General features: G+C 32.7%; 1 protein-coding gene and 2 pseudogenes across 1 annotated transcript; 2 read left to right on the forward strand and 1 right to left on the reverse strand.

Moving 5' to 3' along the window:
• Positions 1–1355: 1355 nt before the first annotated feature.
• Positions 1356–3593, forward strand: LOC128159837 (uncharacterized). The gene is made up of 4 exons (XM_052823040.1): positions 1356–1663; positions 1877–2104; positions 2217–2831; positions 3108–3593. Exons 1-4 carry the CDS (start codon positions 1429–1431, stop codon positions 3548–3550), a joined length of 1521 nt encoding a protein of 506 aa, XP_052679000.1. The 5' UTR covers positions 1356–1428; the 3' UTR covers positions 3551–3593.
• A 4392-nt stretch (positions 3594–7985) lies between these two features.
• LOC128160827 (uncharacterized) lies at positions 7986–9648 on the reverse strand (annotated as a pseudogene).
• Positions 9649–10821: 1173 nt separating this feature from the next.
• Positions 10822–18181, forward strand: LOC128160576 (tenascin-like; annotated as a pseudogene).
• The last annotated feature ends 1145 nt before the right edge of the window (positions 18182–19326 follow it).

The following is a 19326-nucleotide window of genomic DNA, read 5'->3' on the forward strand; positions in this document are numbered from 1 at the left end:
AATCTAAAATTATATCATTAGCGGACGGTTAGGTTGTTCGTTAATGATAAAATTATATCATTAGTGGTCAACATCCTGACCACTAATGCAACATTATATCATTAGTGGACGTTGTATCATTAGAGGTTGCTACAGTGCCCCTTCTAACATTGTATTTCTAACATTTCTTGATGATTTTACTAAGTACATTCGATATACATACCTTTACAACCAGTAAGACAACTCTGCTGTACGTATATGTTCGATAACTCAATAGATATTCGGAAATCGTTTATTGGTAGCATTATTGTAATATTAGGAATTATGGAAGAAAAAACATTGACTTAGCCTGGTATTGTTTATTTGCTAACCATGGCCAATATTCATCATTACATCTGGCTTAGTGGTATCACTAAAATTAACATATCAATATATTATATTACATTATGAATAAAGTTAGGATTCTAACCGCTGTTGCACCGTTCAGAAACCAAATTGCAAAAATCTCACATTTCCATACATTCGCGTTTTATCTCAGCTAGACACATTTGTCATAACTTTTTCGAAATGCCCAAATACTATAAAAAAATCATTTTCATTTCGATACATATGAATTTATAGCAATATCTGAGTAATTTGTGGCTTGCTAACGTTCAATTACTGGCCTTTCGGTGATCGAGAATCGAGAATAATCTTTCTGTATTTGCTGTTTTCTTTTCTGGAGGTCGTTGACGGGCAAATGTTACACTCATTTGAATACTAAACAACTACCATCATGAAGACCCCCTGGGTAATTTGAAAATTGACTTGAATCATTAAAAACTGCATGCACATCACGATGATAAAATCCATGATATTACTCTGTACATAACAATAAGTAATGCACACTTTTATCTAGAAGGCAAAAGACAAACCAAATACATGTATTACAATTTAAACACATGTACTGTTTAAAAGTGCTATGTATATCATATCCACAACATTTTATAATTTTGCTTAATTATTCGATTTTTTATTACAAAAAATATAAAGGTCAGAGCTAATAAATTAGTTTAAAATATAGTTTATAAACAATGTGTGATGAATTCAGTGAAAAACACTTAATCTGATAAACTATACCAAATAAACGATTGATGCCCCCGGCCTAATTTTTTGACGATTTTATTTAACATTTCAATGTTAAAGCACTATGCACAAACCTGGGATTGCCAATAATGTATCCTAGCGGTTTACAGTAAAAATACATCATCACTCATAATCAACCTTCAAGCATTCATTTTTATGTTATTTTGCTTTTTACAAAGTGCTGTGCAACGGAGGCTTCCAGAAAAAAGCCAAATGTTGACGACGGTGCAATCTCTACAGCAAACCTGTCACGTTCAACACAGATAAGAGTATTGTAACGATCAAATCCTATTTTACTGACGGTAAACTTCTTTTTGGTTTAACATGGATAGCTACATGTACTTGTTGCTATTTTTAAGCCTTGTGATTTTCACTAAAGGCAGTGAAACTCTGAACAGTCAGGACCGCTGCCATGGAGATGTGAATTCAAATGCAAAATTACAATTGGACATCGCAAAATTGTTAGATTTTTCGTCTAAATTAAGATCCGTGTCGGGGACTTTATACGGTGAACACTTGGCTTTGGTATCTTCTGCGGTGACCTCAGTAGGTGTACCTGGTAAGGCGCTTTATTTCTTTGACAAATTAGACAATAATCCATTCACATTTATTTTAACCTAAAATTTATGATATGATTTCTCATTATTTGAAATTCTGTAAAATATTGATTTACGTATTTGAAGCATCTGACAATTAATTTTAACAGTTATTTTTTCATATTTTTTGCTGTATATCACAAAGATGCATAGCGGATATTGTGGTTTTTTGTCAGTTTCAAAAGTACAAGCGGTATGTCGTGACCACCCATTACTGGTATTTCCTCATGCGGACGAATGTCAGCTGTATTACAACTGCTCCTTGACGTACTCCGATGTTCCTCCTCACTTAGAGCAGCACATGGTGGAATGTCCATATCCATCTCTGTTCTCCACCAAGTCTTTAAGATGTGAGAACTTTACAGAGGTATGCTGTGGAATGAGAAAAGAGGTGAAGGATAAATGTAAGCATTTAACAATTTTTGACTTGTTGTTGTTGTTGTGAATCTATACACATCTCATTGCTTGTGCATGTATATTTTTATGTATTAGTCAAATCACAATGCATACTTATAGGCGAATATAGGATTCATTCGGGGAGCACCTCCACATGCGAATGGCAATATCCAAGCTGTAGAGGCAAAGCGGACGGTTATCATCAAGGTTACCAAGGTATCAACGCGTATTTCAACTGCTTTCAGGAGAGATTAATAAATACGGGCACGTGTGAAGACGATAGTTTGTGGAACATTTACAAGATACCGTATCATGGCCAATGCACCAATCCGTTCGAAGTTCCATTCCAAGATGGTGGATTCCTGTCAAGTTGCGAAGGAAAGGAAGACGGGAATTACCGATTTGAACATGATAGTTATTACAGACAACAAGGAGATTACTTTGGAGTCGGGAGACAATGTGATGCTTATTATCGTTGCCAAAGAGGCGTAGCGAGCGCTGTAAAATGTCCAAATGGAACCGTGTTCGAATCAGTAAGTAGAAGTTGTAAGCCTGGAAACCACTCCATTGAGTTAGGGTGTCAGCTTTATTGCAATCCAAATTTTAAGATGTGGAACGGTTTTCCAAATAATTTAGCAGAGTGTCCGTATCCAGAGCAGTTCTCTGACGTAACTCATCGATGTGAAAACTTTACAAAGGTCACGTGTGGATCGCGTCCACAAGTCAAAGACTATTGTGAGTACTTATTACATTTTATAATTTCTAATTGCAAACATATTATTTCGCTCTGTCGATCACATCATGGACAAACATTTTATTTATCAATTACTTTTTGAAATAAGTAATGCTGAAGTCATGTACATACACCCTGATAAAGTTACAAAACATAAATGAATGGATAATTTATTAGTCTGTTGTTTTTCATTTTCTACGATACTGTCTGTGTATTTTTAATGAGAAAAACCTTTAAAGTCTTCTATCTTATTCTAAAATGTATATGTATTTAACAAGGCAAGTACTGGGTTCAACTCTTCATGAATCGACATATGGGGAACTGTCAGGCTTATCACTTTAGCTGCGCAGGCTTACCTGACGGATTTAATGAACATCCGGTTAAGCGTCCTGGTCCTTTTTACATCATCTGTCTCCAAGAAAGAGTTATAGCTGAAGGAACCTGTCCGAGAGACACCGATTGGCAGGCGCAAATGTTTCCTTACAACGGCAAGTGTACACATCGATTCGCTATTCCAATTTCCTGGTTCAACATTGGACTTCTTCCGGACTGTTCCGGAAAAGCTGACGGACATTACCAATATCCTACTAGACCTTGCGACACCTACTACAAATGTGAAGGCGGGGTTGCAACCGCGGTGAAATGTCCACCTAATACAAACTTTGACACATCCACTAGAGTCTGCAGTGTCAGTGCGTCTTGTTCCTCAGCACAATTATGATATCGATTATTTTGATTGCAATAAAACACGATGTAGAGTTTTAGGAGTCGCCAATTCCACTTTGTCAAAAGCAAGGAAATGTTATCAAGATAGCATACTTTACAGGAGGGGTGTGGGTGATGGAGAGAGGTCCGAGGAATAATTGTGTTTTCCGGGGGGGGGGGGTCGGTACCTATCTTCGATAAATTTATCCTGTGAATTTAAATAAGTTTGAATTTTCATGGGGAGGGGCTTTTAGTGTTGTATAAAAACATTAAATCACGATGACTTTGTAATATATATTTTTTTAAAATATTCACATACTTATGGTAAGCATATTACATGTAAAATAAAAAAATTAATGTTCAAGAAGAGGACATTAAGTTTGATAAAACACATTTTATTATGTGACACTTAAAAGCACAACCAGTAAACTTAAGCTTATTATTGTAAAAGTGTTTTAAACAAGAGGCCCATGGGGCCACATCGCTCATCTGAGCAACAATGGGCGTTCAAAAGATATTGTGCCATATGGCCCTCGGTAGAATAACAAAAAAATAAATATTGTAAAGTATTCGAATTTTACACTTATTTTTGCATACACGTAATCTTTGACATTGTACCTTCATGAAATACTGTTTTTACACAGAATAAGAAAATCATACGCAAGATATAGAACTAAATATTTGGTAGGGGTACACTGTTATATAACTTTTAATTCCCTGTATTTTCGTTCTGCCCCCCTCCCCTACTTGATAAAGCGATCAAAATATATGAGAGCATATAGGTACATTTTCTTCCTCAACTACTTACTAGTTATTGTATTTTTTTTTTAATATAATAGTTATTGTATTTTATCAAAAAAATCCTACATGTATATAATTTATGTGAAGAAGAAAATTGCACCTCAATGCGCTCAATTTCTCAAAATAAATATATTCAATAATTTAATTTGTCTTCTCCATTATAATTAAATGACTGTTGTTTACCTCGCGTAAACTCGTGACTTTTATAACTTTATTCACACTTGATTGATGAATACACTGGAATGAAAAATGTTGTCACGTGACATGTTAAAGAGCTATAAAAATCAATGTTACCGTATTGACAGGCACATCACTCTAATTTACTATGGCCCACCCATTATTTTCATTTTTATTAAAAAATAACAAATGGCTACAAACCAGGATAATTTTCCGCTGTAACATTTTCTTAGGAATAGCGATAATTCTTTTATCCCCGCAACAGAAATGTTTCAGAATTATGGAAACTGTTTTAACGATGTCGTTTTTATTTACTCACATTTCACATTATTCATTGTATAAAGAGGGGGCCCCAGAGAGTAGTTATATACAGCATATCATTCTTTATTTTTTTTGTGTACAAGTATTTAACATACTCTTATTCATATAAAATTTCTAATGATCAACCAAAATTTCAGCGTCAATCGTAGAATTATAAGCAAGATGAGCTCAAAACTTTGCTAGGTTTGAGTCATATTTTGTTCACATGAGTTTATTACATTCATGCAGCTTAAAATTTTTAACTTGGTATTTCCTATTCGGCATTTAAAATGGAAAAAAATGAATGGCCTCAATTCTGTGTACAAACATTGAATTGTGAGGAAATCTCTGTATCTTGCATATAATTCAAAGCTTAACACTCAAATATGGTAAGTAAATAGAAATTGTAAACAACATGCACTATAACAAATAAAGAACACAATTTATTTTTCAAAATGAATCATATACATGTATATACCTACATATTTCCGTCAGCGATATTAAACTCTTTCTAAACTGAATAAATTCGAGAAAATGTCGAGTATCTCAACAAAACATATTGCATTATTCTAACATTACGCAGAAGATTATACCGAATTAACGATAGCCTGAATGAATTGCATTTTAGTTCTTTCTTAACACATCAGATGTTGCTTTTGCGCAGGTAAACAGTAAACTGTTTGATTTACCGAAGTCACTGTTTGATTTGATACATAAAAATCAGGAAATACAAGCGACAGTTCCCAGGTTAACGCAAAGCATAAATGAAAACGAAACGAAAATCACAAGCTTAAACCACCATCATATGTGAAAACTGTCAACGCATTGAAATATTTAGCCTCAATTTACTTCACAAAATCGGCACCAATGTATTTTGCATGTTTCAAAGATTCCCTTCGTACACGAACTGTTGCACAACAAACAAATTCATCATTGTCAGATCGACCCGTTTATCATATAGTGTCATGGGTGCTTTAAACAAAGAACCTCGTTTTAGAATTATGGAATACGAGGTAAAATGGGTATGCAAACCCGGGACGTGGCTAAATAAAAGCCGGGGCAGATCGGCAATCGTCAATTCCAAATACGCATTATTTCGCAGCAATATTTACAGCGAATACAAATATACTGGCCCATCAAATGTCCTGAAATTGTAATGAGATTGGCAGATTAATAACTGCCAATCTTTTGTTTTGCCCAGGCCAAGTCTTGCCTACCCATTTTACCGGATGCTGAACCCGAAGCTATTAAACTGATTGAAACACGCCTTTCCTTTATTATTATTTTCGTAATAACTCAGATTTGAAACAGACTTATCATTTTATTTTTGCAATTTATATTTTCCTTCCCATATGGATTATTCATGCTAAATTACGTTGAATATGCCTCAGTAGTTCTTGAGAAGAAGATTTTTTAAAATGCACCCCCCCCCTTCTTTTTTTTTTTACAGTTTTGAGGTTTTCTCCGCTTTCAATGAAAATTTTTCTTTCATTTCTGCAATTTATATCCATCTTTCCATATGAATGCTTTGAACCAAATTTGGTTGAATTTGGTTAAGTGGTTTTAGAGAAGAAGTTCAAAATGTGAAAAGTTTACCGACGGACAGACGTACAGACAGACAGACGGACAGACGGACGACGGACAAAATGTGATCAGAATAGCTCACTTGAGCTTTCAGCTCAGGTGAGTGATCTGATGTTTGGTGCATACTATAGAAAACATGAAAAAGCTGTCAAAGTGCGGCAAACCGGATTTTCATTTGTGTGAACAATATCCATAATCCAATAGTCAACCCTGAATTGATAACACTACTATTCAGAAAAATTCGGTACTCTATATGCAATATGCAATATTTTGCCAAAAAATAACTTTAAAAAGTTCAACGGTGGTATATTTTTTCATAAATTAACAAAAATAAAAAAAAGTAATACGCACATCTCTGATATAGGGGTATCCTATTTGCAATACTATGCCAACAAATAACTAAGTTCAACAGCTGGTATTTTTTCTGAAATACTAAAACATCAAAATCCAAATAATATGCACATCTCCGATATATATATACAATTGATCTCCAAAAACAACAATCTCCTATCTTTAATACTGTAGGAGGAGTTATCCACGCAATCGAGGTACTCTGATTGTAATTTTATTCCAATAAATGACCAAGTTCAACAGGTGGAATTTGAAATGAAATTATCAAAAATCAAAATCTTAGTAATATGCACATCTCTGTACAATTGATCTACAAAACAACATCTTACTATCTTGAAAACAAAGGAAGATGTATCTGTTCAACAGGGGTAACGTTTTGGTTGCCACCCACCCATCTGCCATTTTTACCATTTCAATAACCAGATTTTTCCTTTGTAGAACCCTGTTAAAATATGAATCTTTTATGTACACTCTGTGTCCTAAATTTTGTTTAAATGAGGTATTCTGAATGTTAGATTAGATCAGGTAAGGATGGCTCACTACACATTGAAAAAGTTTATCAAATCAGCAGAAAATTACTTGACTATGAAAGATAACATAATGAATAAGAAGTATAAGAATAAAAAAGGCGAAAATATGCAATTTGGGATAAAAAAGTTGATTAAAAAAATGATTCGGTAAACCAAGGCGGATTAGAAGTTGCCTTGGTGTAGTGAATTAGGCCTATCTTAAAGTAATAGAAAAATTGATTGGCAACGATTTTCGCGACACAGTCATGTAAATAAAGGAACTTTGATTTATCAGCACTTATCCTTTGTTGAAAATACAAAATTCAAAAATGCATTTCTTGTATTATATATACAGTCATGTATATAAAACACAGTTTTCCGTTACTGTACAGATGATTTCTGTGCTTTTAATTTTACACCGGCAATCAAATAGATTACAATAAATTTTATATATTGCACTTAGTCTAATATGTTCTGTCACACACACGCACATACTAATGTATTCAGTGTGTAAATAAATTGGCAATTCTCTCAAACTACATGGATAAAGAACACACTCAGGTAGAGATCCAAGATTTTTTAGCTTTGTCTTTTGAAATTTCTGATGAGTTCTAATGTATCAAGGGCCGTAACTTTAATGAGCACTCGGTATGTAACAGAACTGCCTCAGGTGCGACATGGGTTGTCGGCGTAATGGGATATTCTGTGTTCTTTTCACCACATCTTTGCTCATATAACTTCAGAAAAGTTAACAGTGAATTCTCTCAATTCATTTTCATCTGGTACTGCTGGATGTTGATTATTAGCCTCCCCGATTTTAACGTTTACAGGTTGCTCTTCTTCATTTTCTTTACCGCTGTATGTAATAATTGCCTCCATCTCTTGGGCTGTTTCCGAATGAGAAGTGTTATTCGCAGCAATTCCAACTGCAATTACATCTGATACAGAGTATGTACTTTTGAAAACGTTTATTAGTATAATTTTTCAACTTTCTATTTAGTTCTTTGAAATATTGTTTTTAAAAATTAAATATAACAAAAATCAGTTATGTAAAAGCAAACAAAATATGGCACATAAAATCCCAAAAATGAATACACGTCTAGTATTTCAACACCACTAGTGTTTTCAAACTTTTTATAAGACATTTCATTAATAATGAGTTCTTTTTCTTCAACAACCTGTGATAGGTTTTCATATCTTTCCTCACATTGCTTCAGCATTTGTACACATTATATTCCGCCACATTTTGAAACATTAAAATGATTAATTGTTCTGTCATACACTGTTTATTCCTTTCCATTACGTTATGGACATGCGTGCACACTCTGCAGTGAATTTTGATTGAATTATACCATTCAGAGAGTAGGGTTTTCAGGGATAAACTCAGGTAGGGCACAATTTTTCAGAAATATTTTGATAAGGAGTGCATACAAAAATTGTTTTCATTTAAGTGCTATGCAATACATCAGAAACATTCAAATCATTGCCTTCACATATCAAGTCTTTAGTCTGCACCATGTAATTTCACTTTCATGGCGGTATATTACTTCTGTTTCCTGCCAGAAATATGCATCTCAATAAAACATAGGAGTCACAGGTCTAAGATTCTGGAATATGCAAATCAGCACAAGAACAGCAGCATGTGGCCAAACCGTGGCATGACAAACTGAAATAATAAAACAGCATACCGAACATATTACAATTTTGGTAGAATAGCAAATACCTGTAAACCGTGAAACCGAGTATATAGCTATTTCAGAATATAAAAGACCATCTATTCTGATAGTTTTCTACATATTCGGTAAATGGTGTACAAAGAAAAACAAAACCTATTTTCAACAGTAGTAAAATAACAACAAATATATCACCAATGTTTTACATTGCATAACAATGTATCTGATAATCATAATGTACATCAAGGTTATCAAGGTACAAGATGTCCTCGGTCGAAGAGACACACTGTGCCTATCCTATCTAGCTCTAATGTAAGATAGATCACCTAGTGCTTGCCCTATACTGACTACTGAGAGGCAATACAAGGAAATGTAACAAAGTACTCGGAAAAAGATATTTTCATACTCATCCATCATACTTAATTAGTTACATTTCACCTTTTATCCTAGGGCAGTATTGAATCATCATATTTTTAGAATAAAGCACCCTTGAAGAAAAGTCATCGAAGGATATTCATTTTTAACTTATGATTCACTCTTTATAACATAACTGATGTAAGTGAACAATCGCGTTTGAGAAAGATAACGACTAGATTTGAATGTACCAATTATTTTGTTTTAGTGTAAAATGAAGAAAAGAAAATAACAAAAAATTGAATATCAACTTGAGAATTTGTTTGCATGTATATCAAAATAAATGAAGTACCCGTCTAACGCATATTGTCTTCAAACAACGCTTTACATTTTCTATCAGTAAAGATATGTATCTGTCATATAATTATTCAGATCTGGTAGAAATTGGGAAATCATAATAGTTACACCAATAATGTCTTAAAGATAGATATTACATAATGACTTTGAAATTATTCGTAGCTTGGTACAAACTATAGTATATTTTAAAATAATTTTATTTAGAATATTTAATTCTAATCATGATTTGTATGAACTTATACACTTTCAATTACACCGAAATTTAATTTGATATTAATTACACTCAATTACCACTACAAATAACAATAACCCAATCCCTGATTATGAAGTGATCACTATGGTCGAGCGTGATGATATTTAAATAAATCACGCCCGACCATAAACCCGACAGGGTATTTTGTTGACCTATATTTATCTGCAGGTTACGATTGAATTCAAACAATACTGATTAATCAAACAATTAATTATCTAAATCTTACTGTTTAAAATCTTAACGTTAACCCTCAACAACCTCCAAACATTACAAAATGAATACGAATAAATTTTGAATACAGTTTTGTAAATGTTAAGTACGGTACACATATATGGTTCATTCGTTGTTTCAAATGTTTCCCTAGAGAGAAATGAGAGATTTAATGGATATTTTATTTCGACAGAGTGGATTTCCAAGAAGTATTCTGGTAACTCTAATATCTTGTTTTAATAAATTTCCAAGGGCAGTCCGGAACACCAGCCACTCCTCTAGATCCGCACATGTTAAGAGTACATTTAGTTCAAGCTGTAATAAAATGTAGACTTCATTCAAACATGTACCTGTGTTTGCCTCGTACTAATGTTTTACAACAAGAATTGGAAATACATTCAAGTACTGAAAAAAAAATCCATTTTGATATTTATTAATCATACTAATATAAGTTATATTTAAACTACTATCATCGAGCAGAAAATATATTAACATGAATGGTTAATACAACTAAATGCTTAGTAATCATACTAATTATATTATACAATTATATTATATTATACAATTATATTAAACTCCTATCCTCGAGCATAAAATATATTAATATGAATGGTGAATACAAGTAAATGTGGTTTAACCCTTTTATTACGGCATCACTCCATCGTATATATAAGTAGAAGTGATTATGAACATTAGTATAACGTTAGTAGATGACAAACGCAATGTTGTCGAATCACTTGTTTATGATTCTCCTCTCCATTTGTATTTTAAGTTTCATTTGCAAAACTGCTCATGGCCGTTGTGAAGGTAAAGGTGTTTGTGAATGTGATCAATCCAGCGATTGTGGTGAAAATACCAATTGTATAGAGCGACAATGTGTATGTCAGCCCGGGTTTTACGACTTCCCTCCCTTGACTGAAGCTGTTTCGGACGGCTGTCTCGGTGAGTTATTTTTTTAAGAATACAAAATATGCTTAAATAAACTGATCATTTTTTAAAATGTTACGTTACATACATTTTTATGAACAAAAATGAGATAAGTAAGGCTAATAGCTCTCTCTCTCTTTCTCTCTCTCTCTCTCTAAAAAAATAATGAGTTTGGTGCAATTTTGACTGTGTAACTATGAAATAGAGCACGATGATGAAAACGATTTTTCACAAAAACTTTTTACCTTGAAAAAAAAAAACAATAAAAAACTTTGGGTTTTACAGTTCATACATGTAGTTCGATCTGAATATTTTAGGTGAGTGTGATCAGTTGGGAGTTACAAATCAGTGCGAGGGAATTACAAAGTGTACCCTATCCCCACAGGGATTCGGAGTATGTACATGCCCTGCGGATACCTTTGGACCACCTCAATGTCTTGGTAACGTTTTTTCACTTAAGTTAGATATCTCGTGTTTTGCTGAAATACGAGAATGTATTTTTCCTTTTTACTATTTTAGATGACTGCGAATCGAATCTACAATGCAATTTCCGTGGTAACTGCGAAAAAGGCAAATGTGTGTGTTTTTCGGGATTTCAAGGGAAAAACTGTGAACTTCAAGGTAGAATAAAATAGTCTTGAATTGGTTTATGAGTTCATAGATTTTTCTTTCAAAGAATGCTGATGAATTAAATTAAGTAATTAAAAAAACATAAATGATGCTGATTCTCGTTAGTCTGAAATGCATCCCATTTAAAATTTTTAACACAGGATAAAAAGTACAATTTTTTAAACGTATACGAAAATGCATTCAGACTTACATATCAAACACAAATATCTTAATCTTTTATTGTTTTGGATCGGGCAATGCACAGAAATATCCCAGTGAAATGTAATATAATACTGCATTAAAAACGACATCGCATTTTCCAATGTTTATTTTCCATGTAATGATTCAGTATGCATTATTTTACAGAATCGCTAACTACTCCAGAAAGCGTAACAAAGAAACCTTTGAAAAAGTTACCCCTGTTGATTGGAGCTCTGACTCTTCCTCTCTTGCTTCTTTTACCTGCTGGTTTGGTTAGCGCCATAACGTCGGTCTAATAAATATAGAGGATCATTGCACGAGATATGCAATAGCATGTCTGCAAGGAATAAAAATGAACAAAAATACGTGGTTGTCTTTCATTCAATTTTTTTTTCAATATTCACATGCATAATAGACATTTACAACAACAAAAAGCCTGAATAGATAGTGTTGCTAATAAATAGACCAATATCAATTTTAGTTAATGCATATCTTTTTCTTTTGATGATCATTTTTTTTCATCACATAAGAAGAAGAAAGCAAACCGAAGCAGAAAAAAAAATCGCAACAATATACCCCCTTTCCATCAGAACAGGTTATGACTGAAATGTATAATACATGTACATACCAGTTTTTATATATAAAAAACGATTCATGACAGGATTATGGTATGGAAAATCTAAATAAATTAGTTCTTACATCTAATATAAAATATTTATTATTGAAATGATACCAAATAGAGGTCTGAATAAAACTCCTAGGGTCAAAGGTGAAATTTTGCTTTTGCACACCCTCCACCACAGTTAACTTTTTTTAAAAGTGGAAAACCTTGCAAAATTAGAAATTCTTTCAACAAATTAAATTTTGATTATATAACACAAAGTTAAAGTTGATATCCTAGTGGGATTTTTATTCTTTTCCGGTGTAAACAAGTGTTATAAAATGCAGGATTCCACAAAATATAGATGTGTCTCAAATCCATGGTAACCCTGTTTTCAAAGTCATAGGGTTTATACGCGATTCGAAGCATTGTTAGTGTTCTAAGGGAGGATATTTAAATACTGAAAAAAGTGAGGCTGGTAAAGTCTATATATAACTAGGTTACAAATCTAGGTTTGCCGTAGTGGGAGACTAATCTGTAAAATACGTGACAGCCAATCAAAACATCATACACAGTAACCATTAAAAATGAGAAACAGTTCGTGGGGAAAAAAGATAAGATAAGTTTATTGATAAAAGGCAAAATAAAATCAATTTGACATATGTCAATGCTATTCTAGAGGTAATTGTTGCATTTCCTGCAGATATATATATGTGAAATATTTAAATTCATGGTACTAATATATACATGTAATTTATAGATGCCAAAGGTCGGTAAGAACGTCGCGTCCATCCTTGCTCTGATGAAAGATTGCTCTCCTTGTGTTTTGCTTTGAACTAATATACATACATGTACATTTTTTATAATCACTGTCCACGTCCGATCAATTCTGATCTAACTTCTTTGATTCTCAGACAGATCTTTTCTGATACTCATCTTTCAAGCCAAGCTGCATTTAAAGTTTTAATCTTAAAGTAGAAAAGATTCACCAAGAATAAGAACAAGCGACCAACAGATAGGAAACGTAATTATGATACGAACATCGGATGAGTTCTAATGTATCAAGGGCCGTAACTTTAATGAGCACTCGGTATGTAACAGAACCGCCTCAGGTGCGACATGAGATGTCGGCGTAATGGGATATTCTGTGTTCTTTCACCACACTCTTTGCTCATATAACTTCAGAAAAGTTAACAGTAAATTCTCTCAATTCATTTTCATCTGGTACTGCTGGATGTTGATTATTAGCCTCCCCGATTTTAACGTTTACATGTTGCTGTTCTTCATTTTCTTTACCGTTGTATGTAATAATGGCCTCTATCTCTTAGGCTGTTTCCAAACGAGAAGTGTTATTCGCAGCAATTCCAATTGCAATTACATTTGATACAGAGTATGTACTTTTTAAAACGTTTATTAGTATAATTTTTCAACTTTCTATTTAGTTCTTTGAAATATTGTTTTTAAAAAATTAAATATAACAACAATCAGTTACATGTATATAAAAGCAAACAAAATGTAGCACATAAAATCCCAAAAATGAATACACGTCTAGTATTTCAACACCACTAGTGTTTTCACACTTTTTAAAGGATATTTTATTAGTCCCCAACCGGTTTCACAGGAGGGGACTATAGCTTTCCTCTGCGTCCGTCAGTCCGTCTGTCCGTCCGTCCGTCCGTCTGTCTGTCTGTCTGTTCCACTTCAGTTTTCCACGCTTTTTTCTTTATGCGTTTGAGGAATAACATGAAATTTGCTGAACAGCTTCAAAATATCAAACTACAGATCAAGTTTACATTTTTGAAGCGTCTGGTTGACATATTTTCGAGAAAATTAATTTTTTATATTCCAATTTTTTAATGTTCGGGTTCGGTATCGGGTTCGGTGTGTATTGAATAAACAAGGAAAGTAAGTAATAATATTATGCATTACTTGGACCCTTCCTTTTTATTATTTCTAACAAACAAATAAGTTCTATAAAATAGTTTCAAGTATTGTGTGGTTAATTTAATCGACAGGGTTTTTTGTATAATTACAATCGGGTTCGTTATCGGGTTGGTCTGTTGATTCGGGGTACAGAAGACGGGAAGAATGATATTCTGCATAAAAGTGCATTGTTTTCACAAATTTCTACAAACCGGTATTATTCAGTATATAAAGATCATTTATTCTGATAGTTTTCTTCATATTCGGTAAATGATGTACAAAGAAAAACAAAAACCTATTTTCAACAGTAGTAAAAAAACAACAAATATATCACCAATGTTTTAAATTGCATAATAAGGTATGCCTATCTGATAATTATAATGTACATGTATAGGCCTATGTATTTGTTATCATTATTCATGTTTTTAATAAGAAACACCCAAGACCTCATGGAACATCTGTCAGGCATTTGCTCTCCCCACTTTATCTTTCTTTCTTATTATATAAAGTATTTCATAACTGAAATGCTAATTCACTGCATCTGAATTCATAATATATTGTTGTGTTAAGATATGTGTTAAAATATTGTTACATGTAACCTATATGTTGTCTGTAAATATAAAACAAAACCTTGGTTGAATGATGCACATGAACACAAAACATTATTGTTTTTTTTTTTTTTTTTTTTTTTACATAGAACTGTATGGCGAGTTTAAGATAATATCTAGTTATCAAGGTAGAAGATGTCCTCGGTCGACGAGACACGCTGTGCCTATGTCCTATCTAGCTCTAAGGTAAGGTAGATCACCTAGTGCTTGCCCTATACTGACTACTGAGAGGCTATACAAGGAAATGTAACAAAGTACTAGGAAAAAGATATTTTCATACTCATCCATCATACTTAATTAGTTTCATTTCACCTTTTATCCTAGGGCAGTATTGAATCATCATATTTGTAGAATAAAGCACCCTTGAAAAAAAGTCATCGAAGGATATTCATTTTTAACTTATGATTCACTTTCTATAACATAACTGATATAAGTGAACAATCGCGTTTTAGAAAGATAACGACTAGATTTGAATGTACCAATTATTTTGTTTTAGTGTAAAATGGATAAAATAAAATGACCAAGAATGACCATCAACTTGAGAATTTATTTGCATGTATATCAAAATAAATGAAGTACCCGTCTGACGCATATTGTCTTGAAACAACTCTTTACATTTTCTATCAGTAAAGATATGTATCTGTCATATAATTATTCAATCATAATATTTGCACCAATAATGTCTTAAAGATAGATATTACATAATGACTTTGAAATTATTCGTAGCTTGGTACAAACTATAGTATACTTTAAAATCATTTTATTTAGAATATTTAATTCTAATCATGATTTGTATGAACTTAAACACTTTCAATTACACCGAAATTTAATTTGATATTAATTACACTCAATTACCACTACAAATAACAATAACCAAATCCCTGATTATGAAGTGATCACTATGGTCGAGCGTGATGATATTTAAATAAATCACGCCCGACCATAAACCCGACAGGGTATTTTGTTGACCTATATTTATCTGCAGGTTACGATTGAATTCAAACAATACTGATTAATCAAACAATTAATTATCTAAATCTTACTGTTTAAAATCTTAACGTTAACCCTCAACAACCTCCAAACATTACAAAATGAATACGAATAAATTTTGAATACAGTTTTGTAAATGATAAGTACGGTAAACATATATGGTTTATTCGTAATTTCAAATTTTTCCCTAGAAAGAAATGATAGATTTAATGGATATTTTATTTCGACAGAGTGGATTTCCAAGAAGTATTCTGGTAACTCTAATATCTTGTTTTAATAAATTTCCAAGGGCAGTCCGGAACACCAGCCACCCCTCTAGATCCGCACATGTTAAGTGTACATTTAGTTCAAGCTGTAATAAAATGTAGACTTCATTCAAACATGTACCTGTGCTTGCCTCGTACTAATGTTTTACAACAAGAATTGGAAATACATTCAAGTACTGAAAAAAAATCCATTTTGATATTTATTAATCATACTAATATAAGTTATATTTAAACTACTATCATCGAGCAGAAAATATATTAACATGAATGGTTAATACAACTAAATGCGTAGTAATCATACTAATTATATTATACAATTATATTATATTATACAATTATATTAAACTCCTATCCTCGGGCAGAAAATATATTAATATGAATGGTGAATACAAGTAAATGTGGTTTAACCCTTTTATTATGGCATCACTCCATCGTATATAAGTAGAAGTGATTATGAACATTAGTATAACGTTAGTAGATGACAAACGCGATGTTGTCGAATCACTTGTTTATGCTTCTCCTCTCCATTTGTATTTTAAGTTTCATTTGCAAAACTGCTCATGGCCATTGTGAAGGTAAAGGTGTTTGTGAATGGGATCAATCCAGCGATTGTGGTGAAAATACCAATTGTATAGAGCAACAATGTGATTGTCAGCCCGGGTTTTACGACTTCCCTCCCTTGACTGAAGCTGTTTCGGACGGCTGTCTCGGTGAGTACACACAGAAAGTGGATATTAAATTTCCCTTTCAGAATTTCAGAGTTATTTTCTTAAGAATACAAAAATATGCTTAAATAAACTGATCAGTTTTTAAAATGTTACGTTACATACATTTTTATGAACAAAAATGAGATAAGTAAGGCTAATAGCTCTCTCTCTCTCTCTCTCTCTCTCTCTCTCTCTCTCTCTCTCTCTCTCTCTCTCTCAAAAATGCGTTTGGTGCAATTTTGACTGTGTAACTATGAACTAGAGCACGGTGATGAAAACGATTTTTCACAAAAATTTTTTACCTTAAAAAAAAAAACCAATAAAAAACTTTGGGTTTTACAGTTTATACATGTAGTTCGAACTGAATATTTTAGGTCAGTGTGATCAGTTGGGAGTTACAAATCAGTGCGAGGGAATTACAGAGTGTACCCTATCACCACAGGGATTCGGAGTATGTACATGCCCTGCGGATACCTTTGGACCACCTCAATGTCTTGGTAACGTTTTTTCCCTTAGGTTAGATATCTCGTTTTGTTGAAATACTAGAATGTATTTTTCCTTTTTACTATTTTAGATGACTGCGAATCGAATCTACAATGCAATTTCCGTGGTAACTGCGAAAAAGGCAAATGTGTGTGTTTTTCGGGATTCAAGGGAAAAACTGTGAACTTCAAGGTAGAATAAAATACTCCTGTTTTTGTTTCTATTATCAGTCTTAAATTGGTTTATGAGTTCATAGATTTTTCTTTCAAAGAATTCTGATGAATTAAATTAAGTAATTAAAAAAAACATAAATGGTGCTGATTCTCGTTAGTCTGAAATGCATCCCATTTAAAAATTTTAACACAGGATAAAAAGTACAATTTTTTAAACGTATACGAAAATGCATTCAGACTTACAGATCAAACACAAATATCTTAATCTTTTATTGTTTTGGATCAGGCAATGAACAGAAATATCCCAGTGAAATGTAATATAATACTGCATTGAAAACGACATCGTATATTCCAATGTTTATTTTCCATGTAATGATTCGGTATGCATTATTTTACAGAATCGCTAACTACTCCAGAAAGTGTAACAAAGAAACCTTTGAAAAATTTACCCCTGTTGGTTGGAGCTCTGACTCTTCCTCTCTTGCTTCTTGTACCTGCTGGTTTGGTTAGCGCCATAACGTTGGGCTAATAAATACAGAGGATCATTGCACGAGACATGTAATAGCATGTCTGCAAGAAATAAAAATGAACAAAAATACGTGGTTGTCTTTCATTCAATTTTTTTTCAATATCCACATGCATGATAAACATTTACAACAACAAAAATCCTAAATAGATAGTGTTGCTAATAAAAAGACAAATATCAATTTTAGTTAATGCATATCTTTTTCTTTTGATGATCATTTTTTTTTCATCTCATAAGAAGAAGAAAGCAAACCGAAGCAGAAAAAAATCGCAACAGTATACCCCCTTTCCAATAGAACAGGTTATGACTGAAATGTATAATACATGTACATACCAGTTTTTATATATCAAAAACGATTCACGACAGGATTATGATATGGCAAACTAAATAAATTAGTTCTTTCATCTAATATAAAATATTTATTATTGAAATGATACCAAAAAGAGGTCTGAATAAAACTCATAGGGTCAAAGGTGAAATTTTGCTTTTGCACACCCTCCACCATAGTTAACTCTTTTTAAATGTGGATAACCTTTCAAAATTAGAAATTCTTTCAACAAATTAAATTTTGATTATATAACACAACGTTAAAGTTGATATCCTAGTGGGATTTTTATTCTTTTCCGGTGTAAACAAGTGTTATAAAATGCAGGATTCCACAAAATATAGATGTGTCTCAAATCCATGGTAACCTTGTTTTCAAAGTCATAGGGTTTACACTCGATTCGAAGCATTGTTAGTGTTTTAAGGGAGGATATTTAAATACTGAAAAAAGTAAGGCTGGTAAAGTCTATTTATAACCAGGTTACAAATCCAGGTTTGCCGTAGTGGGAGGCTACTCTGTAAAATACATGACAATTAATCAAAACATCATACACAGTAACCATCTGCGCATTAAAAATAAGAAACAAATCGTTGGGAAAACGGGATAAGATAAGTTCATTGATAAAAGGCAAAATAAAATCAATTTGACATATGTCAATGCTATTCTAGAGGTAATTGTTGCATTTCCTGCAGTATATATATATGTGAAATATTTAAATTCATGGTACTTGTATATTCATGTAATTTATAGATGCCAAAGGTCGGTAAGATACGTCGCGTCCATCCTTGCTCTAATGAAAGGTCGCTCTCCTTCTTGTGTTTTGCTTTGAACTAATATACGTACATGTCCATGTACATTAATTATAATCACTGTCCACCTCTGAT

The sequence above is a fragment of the Crassostrea angulata genome, chromosome 8 (genome assembly GCF_025612915.1).
Source record: "Crassostrea angulata isolate pt1a10 chromosome 8, ASM2561291v2, whole genome shotgun sequence".
Lineage (NCBI taxonomy): Eukaryota > Metazoa > Mollusca > Bivalvia > Ostreida > Ostreidae > Magallana > Magallana angulata.

Bases quoted from the DNA above. Each gene is read 5' to 3' on its own strand.
- LOC128159837 (XM_052823040.1), top strand. From the start codon at position 1,429: ATGGATAGCTACATGTACTTGTTGCTATTTTTAAGCCTTGTGATTTTC. The intron at 1,664-1,876 runs GTAAGGCGCTTT...GTTTTTTGTCAG, and splicing joins GACCTCAGTAGGTGTACCTG to TTTCAAAAGTACAAGCGGTA. The intron at 2,832-3,107 runs GTGAGTACTTAT...GTATTTAACAAG, and splicing joins TCCACAAGTCAAAGACTATT to GCAAGTACTGGGTTCAACTC.